This window comes from Thamnophis sirtalis, unplaced genomic scaffold (assembly GCF_051295495.1).
Source record: "Thamnophis sirtalis isolate CommonGarterSnake01/CBP01778 unplaced genomic scaffold, rThaSir2_p1.2 scaffold_2, whole genome shotgun sequence".
In the NCBI taxonomy this organism is placed as follows: domain Eukaryota; kingdom Metazoa; phylum Chordata; class Lepidosauria; order Squamata; family Natricidae; genus Thamnophis; species Thamnophis sirtalis.
The window spans coordinates 176,567,690-176,586,368 of NW_028261382.1; the positions used below are offsets into that span (position 1 = coordinate 176,567,690).

Sequence of the window (18,679 nt, forward strand, 5' to 3'; positions counted from 1 at the left end):
CAGTTTACAATATAGAAGCATTATTGACATATCACCCGCGACCATATTGGCTCTCGTTTTACCGATCTTGGAAGAGTGAAAGGCTGAGACAACTTTAAGTCTCCGTCAGGATCGAACTCCAGGTTTTGGGAAGCATTTGCCTGCAATATTGCACTTTGAACCACTGTGTAAACCAGTGTTTCTCAACCTTGGCAACTTGAAGATGTCTGGACTTCAACTCCCAGAATTCCCCAGCCAGCGAATGCTGGCTGGGGAATTCTGGGAGTTGAAGTCCAGACATCTTCAAGTTGCCAAGGTTGAGAAACACTGGTGTAAACTACTGTAAGCTGTAAACACTATGTAAATCACTGTAAAGGAAATCTAACAATAGGGATGTCTGAATTGTCCTCACATTAAAAGAGCCGAGGTGGCGCAGTGGTTAGGGGTGCACCACTGCAGGCCACTTCAGCTGACTGCAGTTCTTCAGTTCGGCTGTTCAAATCTCACCGGCTCAAGGTTGACTCAGCCTTCCATCCTTCCGAGGTGGGTAAAATGAGGACCCGGATTGTTGTTGGGGGAAATATGCTGACTCTGTAAACCGCTTAGAGAGGGCTGAAAGCCCTATGAAGCGGTATATAAGTCTAACTGCTATTGCTATTGCCTGCCATCTGCCTGCAATTCAGCAGTTCGAATCTCACTGGCTCAGGGTTGACTCAGCCTTCCATCTTTCCAAGGTGGGTAAAATGAGGACCCGGATTATTGTTGGGGGCAATATGCTGACTCTGTAAACCGCTTAGAGAGGGCTGAAAGCCCTTTGAAGCGGTATATAACTCTAACTGCTATTGCTACTGCTACATGGAGAATATTGGAGGTGGGTGGTGGATTGCCATTGAAAAGACTTACTCGACACACATTTCATTTTACATTGCCCCTGTAATATATTTCTTTGCGTGGTTGACTTGGGTGGGTTTTAGTAATAGATTTGTCTGGGAAACATGCAGTAAATGTAAGTTTCAAGTCCCATTTGCTTTTTCTACACGTGAAAGCAGTTCAAAGCAGAGAGCTTGGGGATTTTTTTTTTTTATTTGTCTCCAGTCAAGACCAATTGACTTCATGAACTGCGCTTCACTCAATTACGCCTCCCCCAATTCGGACTGGCAGCTTTTCCAGTTCTCGGAGGCCCAGCTCTTGGGATTTGAGTGGCAAATGCCAGACGTGTTTTAATACCATTGGTCTTTGCAGAGAACTCGAAGCGGACAAGGCCTTGTTCGAGCAGCACTGGTTTATTGGAAGCAGATTGTTGCTCTTCGGCCCGGCAGTTTGTGATTGCTGTACAATTTGAGAGATACGGGCAGAAGGTTTTCTTCAGCTAATGGAAACACGGACGACAGTTTTGTGAAGAAGTCGGAAGCCAGTAAAGAATCTTTTCTATCATTTCCACAGCACTATCAGCAACTCCGCGCTGCTCCTTCGCTTAGTCTGTTATACTTGGCATCTTTGGGGTTTTACTCTTCCCTCGTTGGACTTTTTAACTCATCCTTACCTATTTCCAGATTCTTGCAAGAATGAGAAATTTGACTCCACGGAGTATTGAAACCTGACCCTGGTGTAATGATACCGTGGCACGACATAACCGCGAACGTCAAAAGCGCACAGACAAAACCGCGGCGCTAAAACCGCGATGTCAAAAGCGCGCTGACAACAGCGCGCCGACAGAAGCGCGATTTAAGTTAAGGTAAGGTTTAGGGTTAGGTTTAGGGTTAGGTTTAGGGTTAGGGTTAGGGTTAGGGTTAGGGTTATTTTTAGGGTTATGTTACAGCGCGCTTCTGTCGGCGTGCTGTTGTTGGCGCGCTTCAGCGCTCATTCGTCTCCGCGGTTTTGACGCCGTGGTTTTGTCACCGCGCTTTAGTCACACGCGCTTTTCTCGTACGCGCATTTGTGGTGGAACCTAATGATACAACTACAATCGAACAGGGATTCCTTTATTAGTTCATTGGATTTATTGGATTTGGATTTATTGGCTTTGCTTGCTTCATTTTTTGTTTTTTTCAGATATATGAGATAAATTTGGGTTACTGCAACGTGCCCTACATGGGACTGCCCTTGAAGAGCGTTCAGAAGCTTCAACTGGTGCAGAACGCAGCTGGACAAGTAGCAAATGGTGCTGTTTACTTGGCACATTTCACACCATGATTCCACGAACTACATTAGTTGCCAGAATGCTTCTAAGATGGGATTTAAGGTGCTGGCTGCCACCTTTAAAGCTCTTCGTGTTTTTGGGACCCAGTTATCTAAGGCAGTGTTTCTCAACCTTGGCAACTTGAAGATGTCCAGACTTCAACTCCCAGAATTCCCCAGCCAGCATTCGCTGGCTGGGGAATTCTGGGAGTTGAAGTCCGGACATCTTCAAGTTGCCAAGGTTGAGAAACACTGATATAAGGAGCTACCTTTTCCCAGTTGTTTCTGCCTCTCTAATCACATTTGGCAGGCTGGACATGCGCCATGTTCCATTGGCCAGTGTGTGACAGTGGGGGCCCAGGAGGTTTGCGTTTTCTACCATTGCACTCGCCCTATGGAACATCCTCCGTCCAGGCAGTAGGAGGGCTTGAAGCCTGCTGACTTTTCATAAGGTCCTAAACTCCTGGATATGTTGATTTATATAATTGAGCCGAGGTGGCGCAGTGGTTAGGGTGCAGTACTGCAGGCCACTTCAGCTGACTGTTATCTGCAGTTCAACAGTTCAAATCTCACCGGCTCAAGGTTGACTCAGCCTTCCATCCTTCCGAGGTGGGTGAAATGAGGACCCGGATTGTTGTTGGGGGCAATATGCTGACTCTGTAAACCGCTTAGAGGGGGCTGAAAGCCCTATGAAGCGGTATATAAGTCTAACTGCTATTGCTATTGCTATATGTGCTTGTAGTTCTAAGTGTGTGAAGAGTCCAGTTTTCTGGTGGGTTGACAACCAAACACTGGAACATCCTCCTTGACCACTGTGTGCATTTTAATTCTTGTGTAGTGATTATTATGATGGCAATCTATTTTAATTTATTTTAAGATTGTTTGTTGCCCAGAATCACTTGCTGAAATGAACAGCCATAGATATCGATTGATTGAATGAATGAATGAAAGAAAATAAATAAAATGAATGAAAAAAATGCATTTGAACTTGGAAGGGGCCAACTCCTTCTCCCATTGCAAATAGAACCCAAAATATGGTACTCTATTCTCTTTCATATCCATTTTTCAAGCCAAAGTTTTGATATTTCTCTAAGGCATGTTTTCGTAGCTCTCCCTAATGTGTCATTCTGCTAGTTAAATGGGACTATAAATTCTATGCTGCAAAAATCTGGGACACCATTAGATGACAGCAAAAAGATATAGACATCTATATTTCTCCCCCCCCCCTCCAAATCTAATGACCGCTTGGATTTTAATCGCTCAGATCTGCCAGCCTAAATGGAGATTTATCAGAGGACTCTCAGAAAATAGAAAATTAGTTGCAGGAATGTGTTAAAACAAACATTTTACATACACAAAAGCTACGAGTCTGATTTCCGAGAGCAGTAATAGTAGTGCTGGTGCTAGTAGTAGTAGTAGTAGTAGTAGTAGTAGTAGTAGTAGTAGTAGTAATGATAATAGAAATTGCCTGGCTCAGTAAATCGCAGTTCTCCAGACATTTGGCTTGACCTGACAATATTTTCAGACATGACTTTTGAAATCCTCGGTGCTCTCTGAACTTGGTCGTGTTCTTGCAAACATTTCACTATCCTAGTTTGTCTATTGAAATCTCTTCTATCGCAGTGGTGGGTTGAAATTTTTTTTCGAACCTACTCTGTGGGTGTGGCCTCCTTTGTGGGAGTGGCTTGCCGGCCATGTGACCTGGTGGGAGTGGCTTGCCAGCCATGTGTTCTCTCTCTCTCTCTCTCTCTCCTTCCTTTTGTCTCTCTGTCCCTTTTTCTTTTTTTCTTTCATCCCTCTCTCACTTTTTCTGTGTTTTTTTCTTTCTTTCTTCCTTTCTTTCTCTTTCTCTCGCTGTGTGAGTCTGTCTGTCTGTCTGTCTGTCTGTCTGTCTGTCTGTCTGTCTCTCTCTCTCTCTCTCTGTGTGTGTGTATCTCTCCTCCAGTGGTGGGTTTCAAAAATTCTTTGGAAGCTCTTCTGTAGGTGTGGCCTGCTTTCCGGGTCCACTGGTGGAACCTCTTCTAACTGGTTCGGGAGATTTGACGAACCAGTTCTACCAAATAGGTGCGAACTGGTAGGAACCCACCTCTGCTCTATCGAGATATGACTTGGCTACACTAGAATCTTTATTGCAGGCCAGAGTGAAGCCTTGAAGTAAACATTTGACAGTGGTACAAAGAAGGCAGAACTTTTCCAGCTGTCTCTGATGCCGATTTTAAACGCTAGACATTTTCTTTCCTTCCTTATGAGTTAACAGAAACCTGGCTGGTCCCTTGACGGCAGCTGAGAGTGTTTACATAATAATTCTCTCTAATTTGGGAATCACTGGTTCCACCGTGCTGGTCTCAGCCCTAACTATAATATCAAGTCATTTCCTTAACAAATCAGGATAGAGTCGTTTTAGCAACTATGGTCATGGAAAAGTTAACAGAGTAGCAGGCAAATAAGGAGATTATTTGGTCATTTCCATACATGGAGTTTGCCCTAACACTCTTCCCCACCTCACAGTTTCTGCAATGAAGTGAACATCTCCAGATGTTCAACATCAACATGATAGCAAGCCTTCCATCTTCAACCTTCAATTCATCCATTTGCTTTTTCAGGGAAAGGCAGAATGTCTCCTCAAAGTAGCCAGGAACTACTGGGAGAAACACCATGATGCGGTGGCATCAGTGGTGGGTTTCAAAAAAATTTCGAACCTACTCTGTGGGTGTGGCCTCCTTTGTGGGAGTGGCTTGCCAGCCATGTGACCCGGTAGGAGTGGCTTGCCGGCCATGTGTTTTCTTTCTTTCTTTCTTTCTTTCTTTCTTTCTTTCTTTCTTTCTTTCTTTCTTTCTTTCTTTCCTTCTTTCCTTCCTTCCTTCCTTCCTTCCTTCCTTTCTTCTTTCCTTCTTTCTTTCTTTCTCTCTCTCTCCCCTTCATTTTGTTTCTCTATCTCTTTTTTCTTTTTTTCTTTCATCTCTCTCTCTCACTTTTTCTTTCTTTTTTCTTTCTTTGTTTCTTCCTTTCTTTCTCTTTATCTGTGTGTGTGTGTGTGTGTGTGTGTGTGTGCATGTGTGTCAGTGGTGGGTTTCAAAATTTTTTGGAACCTCTTCTGTAGGTGTGGCCTGCTTTCCGGGTCCACTGGTGGAACCTCTTCTAACTGGTTTGGTAGATTTGACGAACTGGTTCTACCGAACTGGTGCGAACTGGTAGGAACCCACCTCTGTGTGGCATCTTGGTTTCTGGGGCAAGGAGAAGGCTAGATGAGACAGTGCCTTCAACTCCATATTGCAAAATTATTGATGCATTTTTTTTTCCTGGGGCAACAGCAACTAGCGAAGTTACTTGGTTCAACTTTATAAGACTTGGAAAAGCCCCATGCAGGAGCTTCTCCTTAGAATGAACAGGAAAATTTGCTTTTCTAATATGTAATAACATCATATGGTTATATGTCTCTGCATTTTATAATAGCGTACGTCTTACCATTGCATGGAGCAACTATAATTAATTTCTGTAATAAGTTGGCCATCTGAATGTATCCTGATTTTGTATGATTTCAGCTTGGTTATCTGGCAATCTGTGTGAAATGGTATGAGAGAACGACCTTGGGGTGATCTGTGTGTATTTATGTGTGCTGGGTGTATGTAAAGAGTTGCTGCTTAGGGTAAGATCAGATAAGAGAGGGCATAGCCTGCAGCTGACTAATGGGCAGACAACGAAACTCAGAAAGGATCCTCCCTAAATTCCCAGACTGTATAAGAGGCGGCAGGAGATTTGTACTGCCAGATGTGCAAGATTCTATTAAGGAAGCCTTGCAATAAAGTAGAATCAGCTCGTCTGGTTCTGTTTCTTGCCTGGTCTACCTGGGAAGGCTGACGCTAGATTGGTAAGAAGAGATTTTGTAAAGTAATTTATTTTAACTGAAATTGCTTCTTTGGGCAGAGTATCTGTGAAGAGAATACTAAAATTGGATGTTGACTGAGAAGGCAAGGAGGATTGCAGGAAACTTTTCCCTTTTGCCCATAAAACAGTAAAGGTGGTGCAGTGGTTAAATGCAGCACTGCAGGCTATTTCAGCTGACTGCAGTTGTGCAGTTCAGCGGTTCAAATCTCACCGGCTCAGGGTTGACTCAGCCTTCCATCCTTCCGAGGTGGGTAAAATGAGGACCCGGATTGTTGTTGGGGGCAATATGCTCACTCTGTAAACCGCTTAGAGAGGGCTGAAAGCCCTATGAAGCGGTATATAAGTCTAACTGCTATTGCTATTGCTATGTCTTAGTCCAGTGGTTGGTGCTCATCATTGTTTCTTACTGAGCGAGCCAGCATTGTTCGAAGACATTTCCGTGGTCATGTGGTGACCATGACCATACGTTGAGATGCACAGAACGGTGGTACCTCTTTATCTTCTTGCATTTAGCAATAGCACATAGACTTATACAGCGCTTCATAATGCTTTGCAACACTCTCTAAGCAGTTTATAAAGCCAGCGTATTATCCCCAACAATCTGAGTCCTAATTTTACCAACTTCAGAGAGATGAAAGGGAAGATGAAAACTTGAACCAGTCAGGATCAAACTGCTGGCAGTAGGCAGAGTTAGCCTGCAACACTACATTTAACCCCTGCAACACCACCATGCTTTCAAACTGCTAGGGGGCAAGTAACGACAGCTCACCCCTTCATGCGGCACTTGGGTCTTGAACCCAGGTTATCAGCTTTCCATCTGACAAGCTCCCCCATATTTTTATGGGTGCTGAGCCATCGCACCCATAAAAATATCTATTAAATGAAGGATAGAATACAGGGTATGAAAAATGTCTTGCTTTCTTAAAAAGAGTGTTTTCAAAATATATTAAGACATAGCATCCTCCCCCCAATGATTGTGGCACACTTTAATAACAATAAAGCATAAGTAAAAAAATAATAGGAGGAGAGTGATATGATTTAAAAAATGGCATGTAAAACTTTAGCAAAGCAAATGAAAAACTTGGTAACTTTGTTGAAAAACCAAAAGCAAGTAATACTTTTGGCTGCTGTTTGAAGAATAGAAAAGCTGATACCCTACCAATTTCCCCTCCTCCCTCTCTCTCTCTCATAGCATTTGCAGATTTCATTTCCACAAGATTCAAATGAAAAGTGAAAGTAGAGCTTTAGTACTTGGGTATTAGCATTATTAGTATTTAGTAATAGTTAGTATTTAGTAACAGGTAGTATTGTACCTACGATTTCCAACCCAGAATACCCTCATGACAGCAACTATCTTTAGTTCTGTTGAAAATGGTTGAATACCTAAGGAAATAGCAATAGCAATAGCAATAGCAGTAGACTTATCTACCGCTTCATAGGGCTTTCAGCCCTCTCTAAGCGGTTTACAGAGTCAGCATATTGCCCCCACAGTCTGGGTCCTCATTTTACCCACCTCGGAAGGATGGAAGGCTGAGTCAACCTTGAGCCGGTGAGATTAGAACCGCTGAACTGCTGATCTGCAGTGCTGCATTTAACCACTGCGCCACCTTGGCTCTAGACCAAGGGCCCTTCTCTCTTCATGCATAGGTCATCCATCAGGGTGAAGACATGAGACCTGAAGTCAAATTTAAATTAAATTTATCCGAGAGGGGGTTCAGTTCTACACCAACTCCTTTCACAAGGTTATTTATTGAATGAATATTTGTTTATTTTTTCGTATTTTACCTTTCGGCCTATAGGGATCTAGATGTCTGTGGCCTTACTGATAGCTATTGCAAATTCCTAGTTTCAAGGCCACTTTCTTGAGAAGAGACTAGCTAGTACCTGCAGTTTTGATAGTTATGGTTTACCAACAAGTAACACTCGCTCCTGAGTGTGTTTCAGTGGTGGGATTCAGCCGGTTCGCACCTATTCGGGAGAACCGGTTGGTAACTTTCTAAGTAGTTCAGAGAATCGATTGTTGGAAGAAATCTTTTGTTTTTTCCCACTTTACAGGGCTAATCCTGTAAGGAAGGCAGGAAGGAAACATTCTGGTGTTCTTTCTAGCCTAATCTTGATTGCCCTGCTTACAGAAACTGCCTCTCCGGTGAACCCTTATGGCATTGTCACAGCTAAGGCGAAGCGCCCATTGACCTGAGTGACGTTGAGTTGGCCACGCCCACCCATTCACAAGACCACCAAGCCACGCCTACCCAGATGGCCATTAGGGCAGAGAACCGGTTGTTAAATTATTTGAATCCCACCACTGGTGTGTTTGCTGACAACTTCTTAGAGCTAAACAAGAGAAAATATTTTATTAGGAAGAAAAGCTCTTATTGGCATTTGAGAATACCATGCTGGTGATATTCTTGTTCTTCAATACAGCTGTGTAGAATTTGATTTAAAAAGTAATACCAATCCCTGATGTTCTGTTGACACCTGTGCTCAACTATCTACGTTAAGTTTTTAAGTTCATTTTGTTCCTCCTTAAATGACTGGTGGGCCTTCTATAGAACACAAGTGGCTGTTTAATTTACACACCATCAAAAAGACAAGATGTCTCCCAACAGTTAGAAAACATGGGCTATTAATATCCCCAAGTAAAAAAAGTGATAGTAATTTCCTTCTTATGCCTTTTATAGGTGCAAAATGGTGTGGAAGCTGTATAATCAGAAACTCTAAATTGTCCTGTCTACTTGCTTTAGACAAATGACTTAAGATGCTCCAAAAGTTGAAATCTCATCCCTATCTCTCTGTCCTTATGCATTTGTTTGAAAAGTCCACATGTACCTATGTAAGTTATTTTGAGTTGTTAAAGAGAAGCAAACAGTGAACAAAACACACTTGCTTGGTAATTTTCCACAGGTTAGTGTCTAGCCACAAGGTTTTACAGACCTTGTGAAAGTGTCCGAGACACCTTTATAGCAGAAGGGTAGGAATTGTAAATTAATTTGTGAAGACTCAAACATATGCATCCTGTTTATATTTTAATGCATTTCATTCCGGCAGTAAATTTCTCTAGTGCAGCCCCGAACTGTTCCTTTTTCCTGTTTTCTGCCCCCCACCTCCACCCCTCACCCTGCTCCACGGCCTTAGGGCATCAAGCACTGCCATATTTAAATCATGCATAGTGTGTAATGGTTTCTAAGGAAGCTTTAATGTATTGGAGGAGTTTGCATCTTGAAACTTCCTTGGTAAAGGAAGCAGTCTCTTTCACCAGACCAGTAGGCACGCTGTGAAGAATTGCATTTACATTTCAAGAACAATGTCACTTTTTAAAAAGTTTTTATTTTACACATATAAACACATCAACAAGAACACATCATCAGTTTCTTTGCAGTTAGTGTTTTCCCTTTCTATAATTAGCTATTTATAACCAAATATTGTTTATCTCTAATGTGCCATATATACATACAATTCCAGGTAAACATTCACATGATTATTCTTTTTCTTTGCCAATCTTATACTATTGTTATTCCCTTTAAGAGATTATAGAGTACAGTTTGGGTTGTATTATTTACCATCCCAAGCATCTATTGTGACATCACCTTATTTTCTCTTTCTTTTCTTTTCTCTCTCCCTTCCTTCTTTACTTCCTTCCTTCCTACCTCCTCTCCTTCCCCTTCTTTCTTCCCTCACCTCTCTCCTACTCTTACCTTCTCTCTTCCCCCGCCTACTCTCTCTCCTTCTCTTTTTTCTCCCTCCCTCCCTCCGCTCCTTCTCTTACTCTCCCTTCTACCCACCTTTCCTTACCTCTTTCTTCTTCCCTTACCTCTCCTCCACTCTTCCTCTTCCTTTCCTACTATCTCTCCTTCTCTTTCTCTCCTAAGCTTGAGCTTAACCTTGCCAAATAGTGTGTATAAATGAATATCCTTGTCCAGAGTTTGCAACTTCAGGAGTCATGGGGGACTTTGCTAAGCAGTCTCTTTCACCAGAACCAGCAGGCATACTGTGAAGAATTGCATTTACATTTCAGGAACAATGTCACTTTCAATCATCGTTTTTTTTTCCTTAAAGAAAATTAGCTTAAACTAATTTGTGATCCCCCCCTTTTACTCCTTTCTGCTGTTAATGCACCTCTTTCTCTTCCTTGGAGACTTTTGCCCGTGGTTTTTTCATACACCATTAGCTTTTATTAACATTAGTAGATATAGCTCAGCCTGCAGAGCTTTCAGCCGCTATGAAATCTGCACTAACCAAGGATATTAATCATGATTCTGATTGTCTCTGTCTTTTGGTCTCACTTGAGCGTCAATGCCTTCCAGCCTTTCTCTCTTCCTACTCTTCGTCCTTTAAGAGTTCTAAAGATATCCCTGACTGTCTTTCTCAGTTCTCCCAGTCAGCAATATTTTCTTGGCTGTCATCAGATAGTCCAAAGTACTAACGACAAAACAGTGTTTTTTGACTGCTGCTGAAGTCAGCTATATGCCCTCATACAAGATCTGAGCAAATTTGTGCACAACGTCTTTGCAAGCACAAACCGCAGATGTGGTTGGCGCTATTGATGGGACGAATATCCTGGATTTTTCCAAGTATTGGGTTGTGTGTGAATGTGGCTTACACGAGTTTCCCCGAAATGGGTACCTCTAGGTGTATTCAGGCTTCTGATGTGATAGGTCTTCTGGAAGTTGCCATGCCAACACATCTGGGAGTGCTAGATTTGGGGAAACTAGACCAAGTTGTAGTTTCATTGCATATAAATTAAGATGCAGTGGATGTAAGTTCAAATCCATTTTAACCTTTGTACAGCAGCTATTTCTCAGCCTAAACGAACCAGAAAAGTATTGATGTTATGATGTGCACATGTGAGTATGTATTCTTCTGTGTGTTTGTGTGTATGCATTCTCAGTTTGAGCAGGGTTCAGATAAAAAGTACTATCTGTACTTTAACTCAGGCTTTATATCATCAAAGGTCATTTGGTTCGCCATCTGGTTTCCACAGTACACAACTTCACTAGCACTGAAAATGTTACCTAGTTTGCAAGAAATCTCTGCAAGAAAAAAAACCCCAACTGGTTATATATCTGAATCCAAAACTTGAAGACAATCAGGATCTCCCCTCTTCCTGCACTTTTCTCTGAAGAAAAACCGCTTTATCTATTGCAAAAGGAAAGCTTCAAAAGGCACCGAAATGATATTAAAGGTTGAATTTAAAATAACTTTTAAGTCTGCAAGTTCCCAAAGTGTGTGCCGTGACATCCCAGGGTGCCGCAGCAAACTCACACGGATGTAACAGTGTATTTTTAATTTTACCCCATGTGAACTACTTAGCTTGAAGTAGTACATATTTTTTGCCTAGGGGTGATGTGAAAAAAAAATTCACGAGACATTCAGGGCACAGAACAATCAAGACGTGAGAACCTTTGCTCTATGTGTTTTATTGAAATTATATATTAATAATTTCAATCCATTTTAAAGTATCTCTTAAGATAGTGGTTTATAGTATTTGGTAGTATTATATATGTGTGCATACATACAAAATGTGCATACTCATGAATAAACACACACATACAGAGCTAATCTACATATTTATTTACTTTTGCTGTTTAGGATTTACATCTATATACTGCTCCAATCTAGGGGTAGCGAGCTAGGCTACAGACGCACTGAAATTATGCTAAATTTGCCCTGCCTTTTGGCCCCTGGACCATGAAACACCATACCAGGGATTTGATAGAGACTGTTTTTTTATTTATCTTTATTCTAAGATTCTTAAATTAATTTATATCTCTCAGTCTTGGCAGAGCCACTGAAAGACAAACAGACAAAATTAAAATGGTATTAAAGTAACCTATTAAAAGGAGACGCTAAAAGACACAGAATACACAAATACACAAAGAGATAAATGAATGGTGGATAACTACTTTTTTTTTTTTAACATGAGTCCATTGTCAAACGTGTCTAGTACCAAAACCCAAATTAGAATCTTTTGACCCTTAATGTATTACAAGCTGTTTTAAAAGGAAGATGCTATCCTCCTGCCTTTTCTTTCATTCTTGTTGCCTGGAATCCATTCTGTTGGCTTAGTATGCCAACTATTTAGATATAACCTGTATTTCTGCTTTGTAATGTTTGTAACATTTTTTGTACATCACTTCTTTCCCGTCTCTGTGTGTGTGTGTGTGTGTGTGTGTGTTTGTGTGTGTATGTGTGTGTACATTCACGCCATCTTTTCCAAAAGAACTGGAATCACCTTGGTGTTCACTTAGTAATGGTTATCTCAGCTTCTTCATGTCTTGGTTTTGTGTTTTATTGTAGATCTACTGTAGTGGACTGATGAAAACAGTGTCATGTAGATTTGAGTAGAAGCGGGGAAAGAATGTAAGGCATAGCAACAGTTGTAGTAGCAATAGCAATAGCAGTTAGACTTATATACCGCTTCATAGGGCTTTCAGCCCTCTCTAAGCGGGTTACAGAGTCAGCATATCGCCCCCAACAACAATCCGGGTCCTCATTTTACCTACCTCGGAAGGATGGAAGGCTGAGTCAACCCTGAGCCGGTGAGATTTGAACCACCGAACTGCAGAACTGTAGTCAGCTGAAGTAGCCTGCAGTGCTGCATTTAACCACTGCGCCACCTCGGCTCTAGTAATCAGAGAATAGTTTGGGATAGATGTTAGCATCCCTCAAATCCTGATCACATCGCCACAGGGGGGAAAAAAACAGACAAAAACCAGATCCACTGTATAACTCACAAGTGTTTGACCCGCAATAATTTTTATGTAAACCTCCCAGAGTCTGTTCAGTAGTAAGATGGGGAGTGTGTAACTTTGATTAACAAAAATAAATAATCTGGATCAGGCCTATGGTTGCCGTAAATGGCCACACTGCTTCATTCGTCACACCCCAAAATTGAGGGTTGAAATCTCCCCCCTATTCTAACGCTGGAAAACTCTACCAACAATTTAAGCGTAGAGTTGAGCTGCTGGGAGTTGTGGTACAATTCAGACGTATAAAGCTTGTGATGTTCTGGAAGAGTTGCATGTTTGCTCTATTACTATTACTTAACTACTTCCCATATTGCTACCAACAGTGGAGGGTTCCCCATTTGACTTATATGGTGCACAAGTTACGTGTCCATAGCATTTCTCAAAAAAAAAAAAGAGAGAAGTTAAATAGAATTGGCACGACTGTGATGCTCTTTTTATTCGATTATTATCTAAAGAAAAAAGAATGCAATGAGATCAGAAAGAAAGGGGAAAAAATTATGAAACTGTCCAGAGTATCATTCTATTAAAGTCCTGCTCTAGAAGATAACATAAAGGACTAGCTCAACTCCATGATCATAACCACAGAGCTGCTGGTTTCACTGCCCAAGGATTGCTTTTGCAAATATAGGTGTTGCATAAATCAATATGTTGCTGTATTTATTAAACATGCAAGCTCTTCTTGCATAAGTTTTGGTGCTGTATCCAAACACATGCGGTACCTAGCCAAACCATTTGGGATACAATTCCCAGAATATCTAGCAAGCCATGCCAAAGAAAGAGAATGGAGAACGCTCTTCTAATCCATTTCAGCGAGCTCTTAACGCTATACGTAAGGTGTATTCCGTATATGGGGATGCTACAGAAGATCATTCAATGCATATATCGAATGACATGTGATAACTTGCAACGTAATGACTGAGAAGTTGCTTGAATGTTTCTTACTCCACTTGTCTTGTATCATTCAGCCCTTTGTTAGCAAATTATGAAGCTTCTTTCTCAAGCTCGTAATAATTAATCACTCTTCTCCTCTCTTTTTCCTGCAAGCAAAAAGTGTTTTTGTTACTGGCTGAATACACATGGAGATCCAGGCACTAGCTTGAAAGGTTTTCTTTAAAGGTCTTTACTTGGCTGCAGCCTGCATTTTTTGTTTTTAAATGATTGCTGTTGTTGTGACACTGCTTAAGGGAGTCTCAAGTTGAGAAGCCCTTTCTGTTCCTCTGCATTCATAAATCTCTTCCTCCCTCTGGTATTTTAATTGATCTTTATGATTCATTCTCATTATTTTTCCTCCCCTCAGATGCTGATGGACCTCCAGTCAGATGCTTCCTTCTAGACTTCATACCTTCATTTGTTTGGTAGCAGAAGACAAAATAGTCATTGTGGGAAGACAGGAACAGCTCCGGGCACCAGAAAACGGACTGGACTGCAAGTCAGCGTGATACCTTTCCAATAGTTGGGCAGCCATGGAGAGTCTATCCCAGGACATCCTGCTGGAATGTCAGATTTGTTTCAATTACTACAGCCCACGGAGGAGACCCAAGTTATTGGACTGTAAGCATACTTGTTGCTCCGTTTGCCTTCAGCAGATGAGGACCAGCCAGAAGGACCTTAGGTGTCCATGGTGCCGAGGTGTCACCAAACTCCCACCTGGCTTCTCCGTCTCCCAGTTGCCAGACGACCCGGAAGTCGTTGCCGTGATCGCGATACCCCACACTTCAGAGCACACCCCAGTCTTCATCAAACTTCCTAGCAACGGGTGTTACATGTTGCCCTTGCCCATCTCCAAAGAGAGGTCTCTATTGCCTGGAGACATTGGCTGTCGTCTCTTGCCAAGCGGCCAACAGAAGTCTCTCACTGTGGTCACTATCCCAGCTGAGCAGCAGCCGCTGCAGGCTGGGGCGCCGCAGGTGACCGGGGAGGAGGAGCAAGACCAGAGGGGCATTGTGAAAAGCTCCACCTGGTCAGGGGTTTGCACTGTCATCCTGGTGGCCTGTGTCCTAGTCTTTCTTCTCGGTATTGTCCTCCACAACATGTCGTGCATCTCCAAACGTTTCACTGTGATCTCCTGCGGCTGAAAGAACGCTGCAGCAAGGCTCCTCTTGTGAGCTGGATTTAGGGGGTTTGGGAGGGTGGTACTGATGGTGGCGGGAGGCCAGGAGGCGAAATGCTGTCACATGGACTGAATCGTTGGTGCCAGGCAAGCTGATTGACAGTCCAGACTCTGCTGTAAAAAGTAGGACAGCAAGACGCGCTAATAGAATGTGAGGCCTATCCGGTGCTTCTCCGCTGGCGACGATATGGAAGAGGACTGCATGCATACCCAACTTAACAAATGATCTGTAATCTATAATGATTTCATCATGTTATGAGATTAAAGATGTCTATTTAGCTGGTTCTACTGTACAGGTCACGATCTCTCCCTTTCTTTCTCTCTCTCTCTCTTCAGAGTAGTTGATTTACAAATGAAAATGCTGTATGTTCAAGTAGAATTAAAACATTGGAATGAAGGCAGTTCAATCTTCCCAGTGTTTTCCAGACATAGCAAAAATGTAATTCTCTCTCTCTTTATTTTATTTTTTTCCAATAGCAGCAGGGAAAATTATGAAATGTAATCGTTTAGGCCAGGAGGACTTTTTTTTTTGTATCTTTCAAATTGCACATTCATGAAAGTGGTTTTAAAAATTTGTCCCGCAGGTAATAGAAAGGGAACATTTTTTTTAAAGTATTGAAAATCTTCTAGATGTAATATATGTGTACGTTGATGCTCATTCTATTTTCTTCTGTAGTTTAAATGATTTTGTTTGTTTTGTTTTGTTTTTTAAAAAAAATTGAAATGAGACCATAAGCATAATAGCAATAAAGGAAGTTAGGAAGGATATCTAGATCTCTGGCCCAAATGATTGTCTTTGTGTTCTTCTGTCAAACGCTACTTGAATATGTAAGTTCTCAACATGATTCTTCACATGGATATATGATTCAGAAATAGCAGAGATCGTGTTACCCAAGAGAGAATATGTTTACCGAAATGGCAAAATTAATGGTTTTTATTCCTTATAAGTTCCTTATCCTCTGGAATACAAGTTTGAGTTACCTTATCAAAGGAGATATAATACAATAGGTATGTTTGTAGATGCTTATTTATTATTGCAGCTATGAGATATTGGTGGGCATTATGGATGTAATGCAAAATAGATAAAGCTATATTGTGCTGTCCCTTATAATGAAAGGCTTTTATAATGTGAAAATGTTGCCATTACAAAAGTAGATAAGTCAAGTGAATGATAATCCAACTGAAGTTAAACCATGTAGGTTTCCCTTAGGCACTATTGAAATGTTCATATTGACAAGTATTATTACCAGGATGAATTTTTTTCTACAGGTATTGGACAATATTATTGTAACACGCTCTACATGGGGCTACCCTTGAAAAGCGTTCGGAGACTGCAGTTAGTTCAGAATGCGGCCGCGCGGGCGATATTGGGTGTGCCGAGGTACACCCACGTTACACCTGTCCTCCGCGAGCTGCACTGGCTACCAGTTGGTCTCCGGACTCAATTCAAGGTGTTGGTTATCACCTTTAAAGCCCTACGTGGCTTAGGGCCAGGATACCTTCGAGACCGCCTGCTGCCACATACCTCCCAGCGGCCGGTAAGATCCCACAGATTGGGCCTCCTTCAGATGCCGTCAGCCAGACAGTGTCGGCTGGTGGGCCCTCGGAGGAGAGCCTTCTCTGTGGCTGCTCCGACTCTCTGGAACCAGCTACCCCTGGAGATCCAGACCATACCCACCCTCATGGCCTTCAGGAAAGCTGTAAAAACCTGGCTGTCCCGGCAGGCCTGGGGCTGTTGACCTCACTCTTGAGGTACAGCCCCGACTAGAATGAATGTATGAGGGTGTTTGTTGTTTTTAAATTGCTTTCTTTTATCGTTATGTGTTTTTTCTTATATTTTTTGTAAGCCACCCGGAGTCCTTCGGGATTGGGCGGCATATAAATAATATATATATATATATGAGTCCCCTTAGGGAAAAGGGCGGCCTATAAATGTATTAAATTTTTTATATATATATATATATATATATAATTTAATACATTTATAGGCCGCCCTTTTCCCTAAGGGGACTCAGGGTGGCTTACAATTAATAGGGAGGGAGTGCAAGACAGAACATAAGAAAAAAAGAAAAATGTGAATAAAAAAAATAAACCAGTAAAACACAACATTCATTCATCATCCGGGTGGGGACAGATTGTGGTCTTTATCCCCAGGCCTGACGGGCTAGCCAGGTCTTGAGGGCTCTGCGGAAGGTCTGGACGGTGGTGAGGGTGCGAATCTCCACGGGGAGATTGTTCCAAAGGGTCGGAGCTGCAACCGAGAAGGCTCTCCTCCGCGTAGTCGCCAGTCGGCACTGACTGGCGGATGGAATTCGGAGGAGGCCTACTCTATGCGATCTGATTTAATAATTTAATAAATAAATAATAAATAATTAGGAAAGGGTTTGTGTTCATAGCAGTAAGGAAGGAAAGTCTGAAACTCCCATTAAAAAGTTTGGTTTTAATATTGAAGGGAAAGCATGAAACCTGTATTGATAGCAGTTTAGCTGCTGAGTCAGGCCATCTGGAACCAAGGATGGCTGTTTATCATGTGCTCAAAGAAACTCTCCTAGCTTGTCCGTTTTTTTCAGGAAACATTGCTCATTATCTCAAGATGTTCAAGAAGAGGCATGCTGATTTTAGTGTGATCACTCCAACTGAGGCAAGTTGGGAAGCTGCCATAAAAAACAGCTAGTCAACTAAGGGACACCGAGGGCTTGGAGCTCCAAAAGAGACATAAGGGAGACACCAAGAAGTAAAAAAAAATATGGAGGTGCTTTTATCCTTTGCCTTAACCTCCATTTTTGCCTATCGTATAGTAAGCTTTGAACACATTCCCCATTTTCTTCAGATGAGTATAATAAGGACTGGACATAGCTATTTCTTCCCCAATGATAAAAAGCATCTGTTTTTCACAATTTTCATTTCTCCATGATACGTTCTTCACTTGATCGGTCCTCATATCCCTCTATTTCTACTTTTAATGGTGCCCTGTGTAGAGCATTGCTTTTGGTAGGGTTTTCAGGAGGCAGAATCTAACACAGTTAATAGATATCAGGAATTGAAAAGTTAATGAGCTGTGTCCCCATGGAGATGCATATGAACTTGTATTCCTAATTCATAAAGTGCCATTATGCTTCATGGGGTTCATTTTGAACTGCTAATAATAGGTTGAAAGACAACCATTTTTAATCTAAATGCTTGTCTACGCATTTGACTCAAGGCTGGGCTGGGCAAGAACCAATTATAATTATTTACTATATTTACTATAATTACTATTTATTCTTCATTTTTAAGAATTCAACCAAAGACAACACATAATAAATCCTGTAAGATTATGTATGTATGTATGTATGTATGTATGTATGTATGTATGTATGTATGTATGTATGTATGTATGTCTGTCTTTTAACAATCAAAGTGTGTGGATTGCAGCTCAACTGCTAAAAATTAAAATAAGTGGAGATGAGAATAAAATTAAGGAAAATGTAACTTCTGTCCCTAACTTAGATTAAAAAACAGAATGAGTAGTGAGCATCCTATTTACCTTTAATTGGACTTTGGCAACGGTGCTTGTTTTATATTTCATGTTTGAAATTGGCCACATAAACTAAGCACTTGTGGATATCAAACAATACAGTCTACCTTGACTTGGCTCTAAAGTTTTGATTGAAAAGGAGTATGTCTCACTTGTAACTATGGTGAGCTTCCCTGAAAACACAACAGCCTTTGTGTTTAGGACCTGTGAGTGTTTGGCTAAGTTTGGCTTCAATGTGAATCTGAAGAATTGTGGAAGAAC

General features: G+C 41.6%; 1 protein-coding gene across 3 annotated transcripts in view; it reads left to right on the forward strand.

Annotated features, from left to right (window-relative positions):
• The window catches only part of RNF152 (ring finger protein 152), a 42,625-nt gene extending 26,958 nt beyond the window's left edge, over nt 1–15,667 (forward strand). For all 3 annotated transcript variants that reach the window (XM_087707577.1, XM_087707580.1, XM_087707578.1), the window contains one exon: nt 14,089–15,667. In XM_087707577.1, coding sequence (XP_087563703.1) covers nt 14,255–14,866 — 612 coding nt within the window. In that variant the 5' untranslated portion in view covers nt 14,089–14,254 and the 3' untranslated portion in view covers nt 14,867–15,667. The remainder of the gene's footprint in view (nt 1–14,088) is intronic.
• The last annotated feature ends 3,012 nt before the right edge of the window (nt 15,668–18,679 follow it).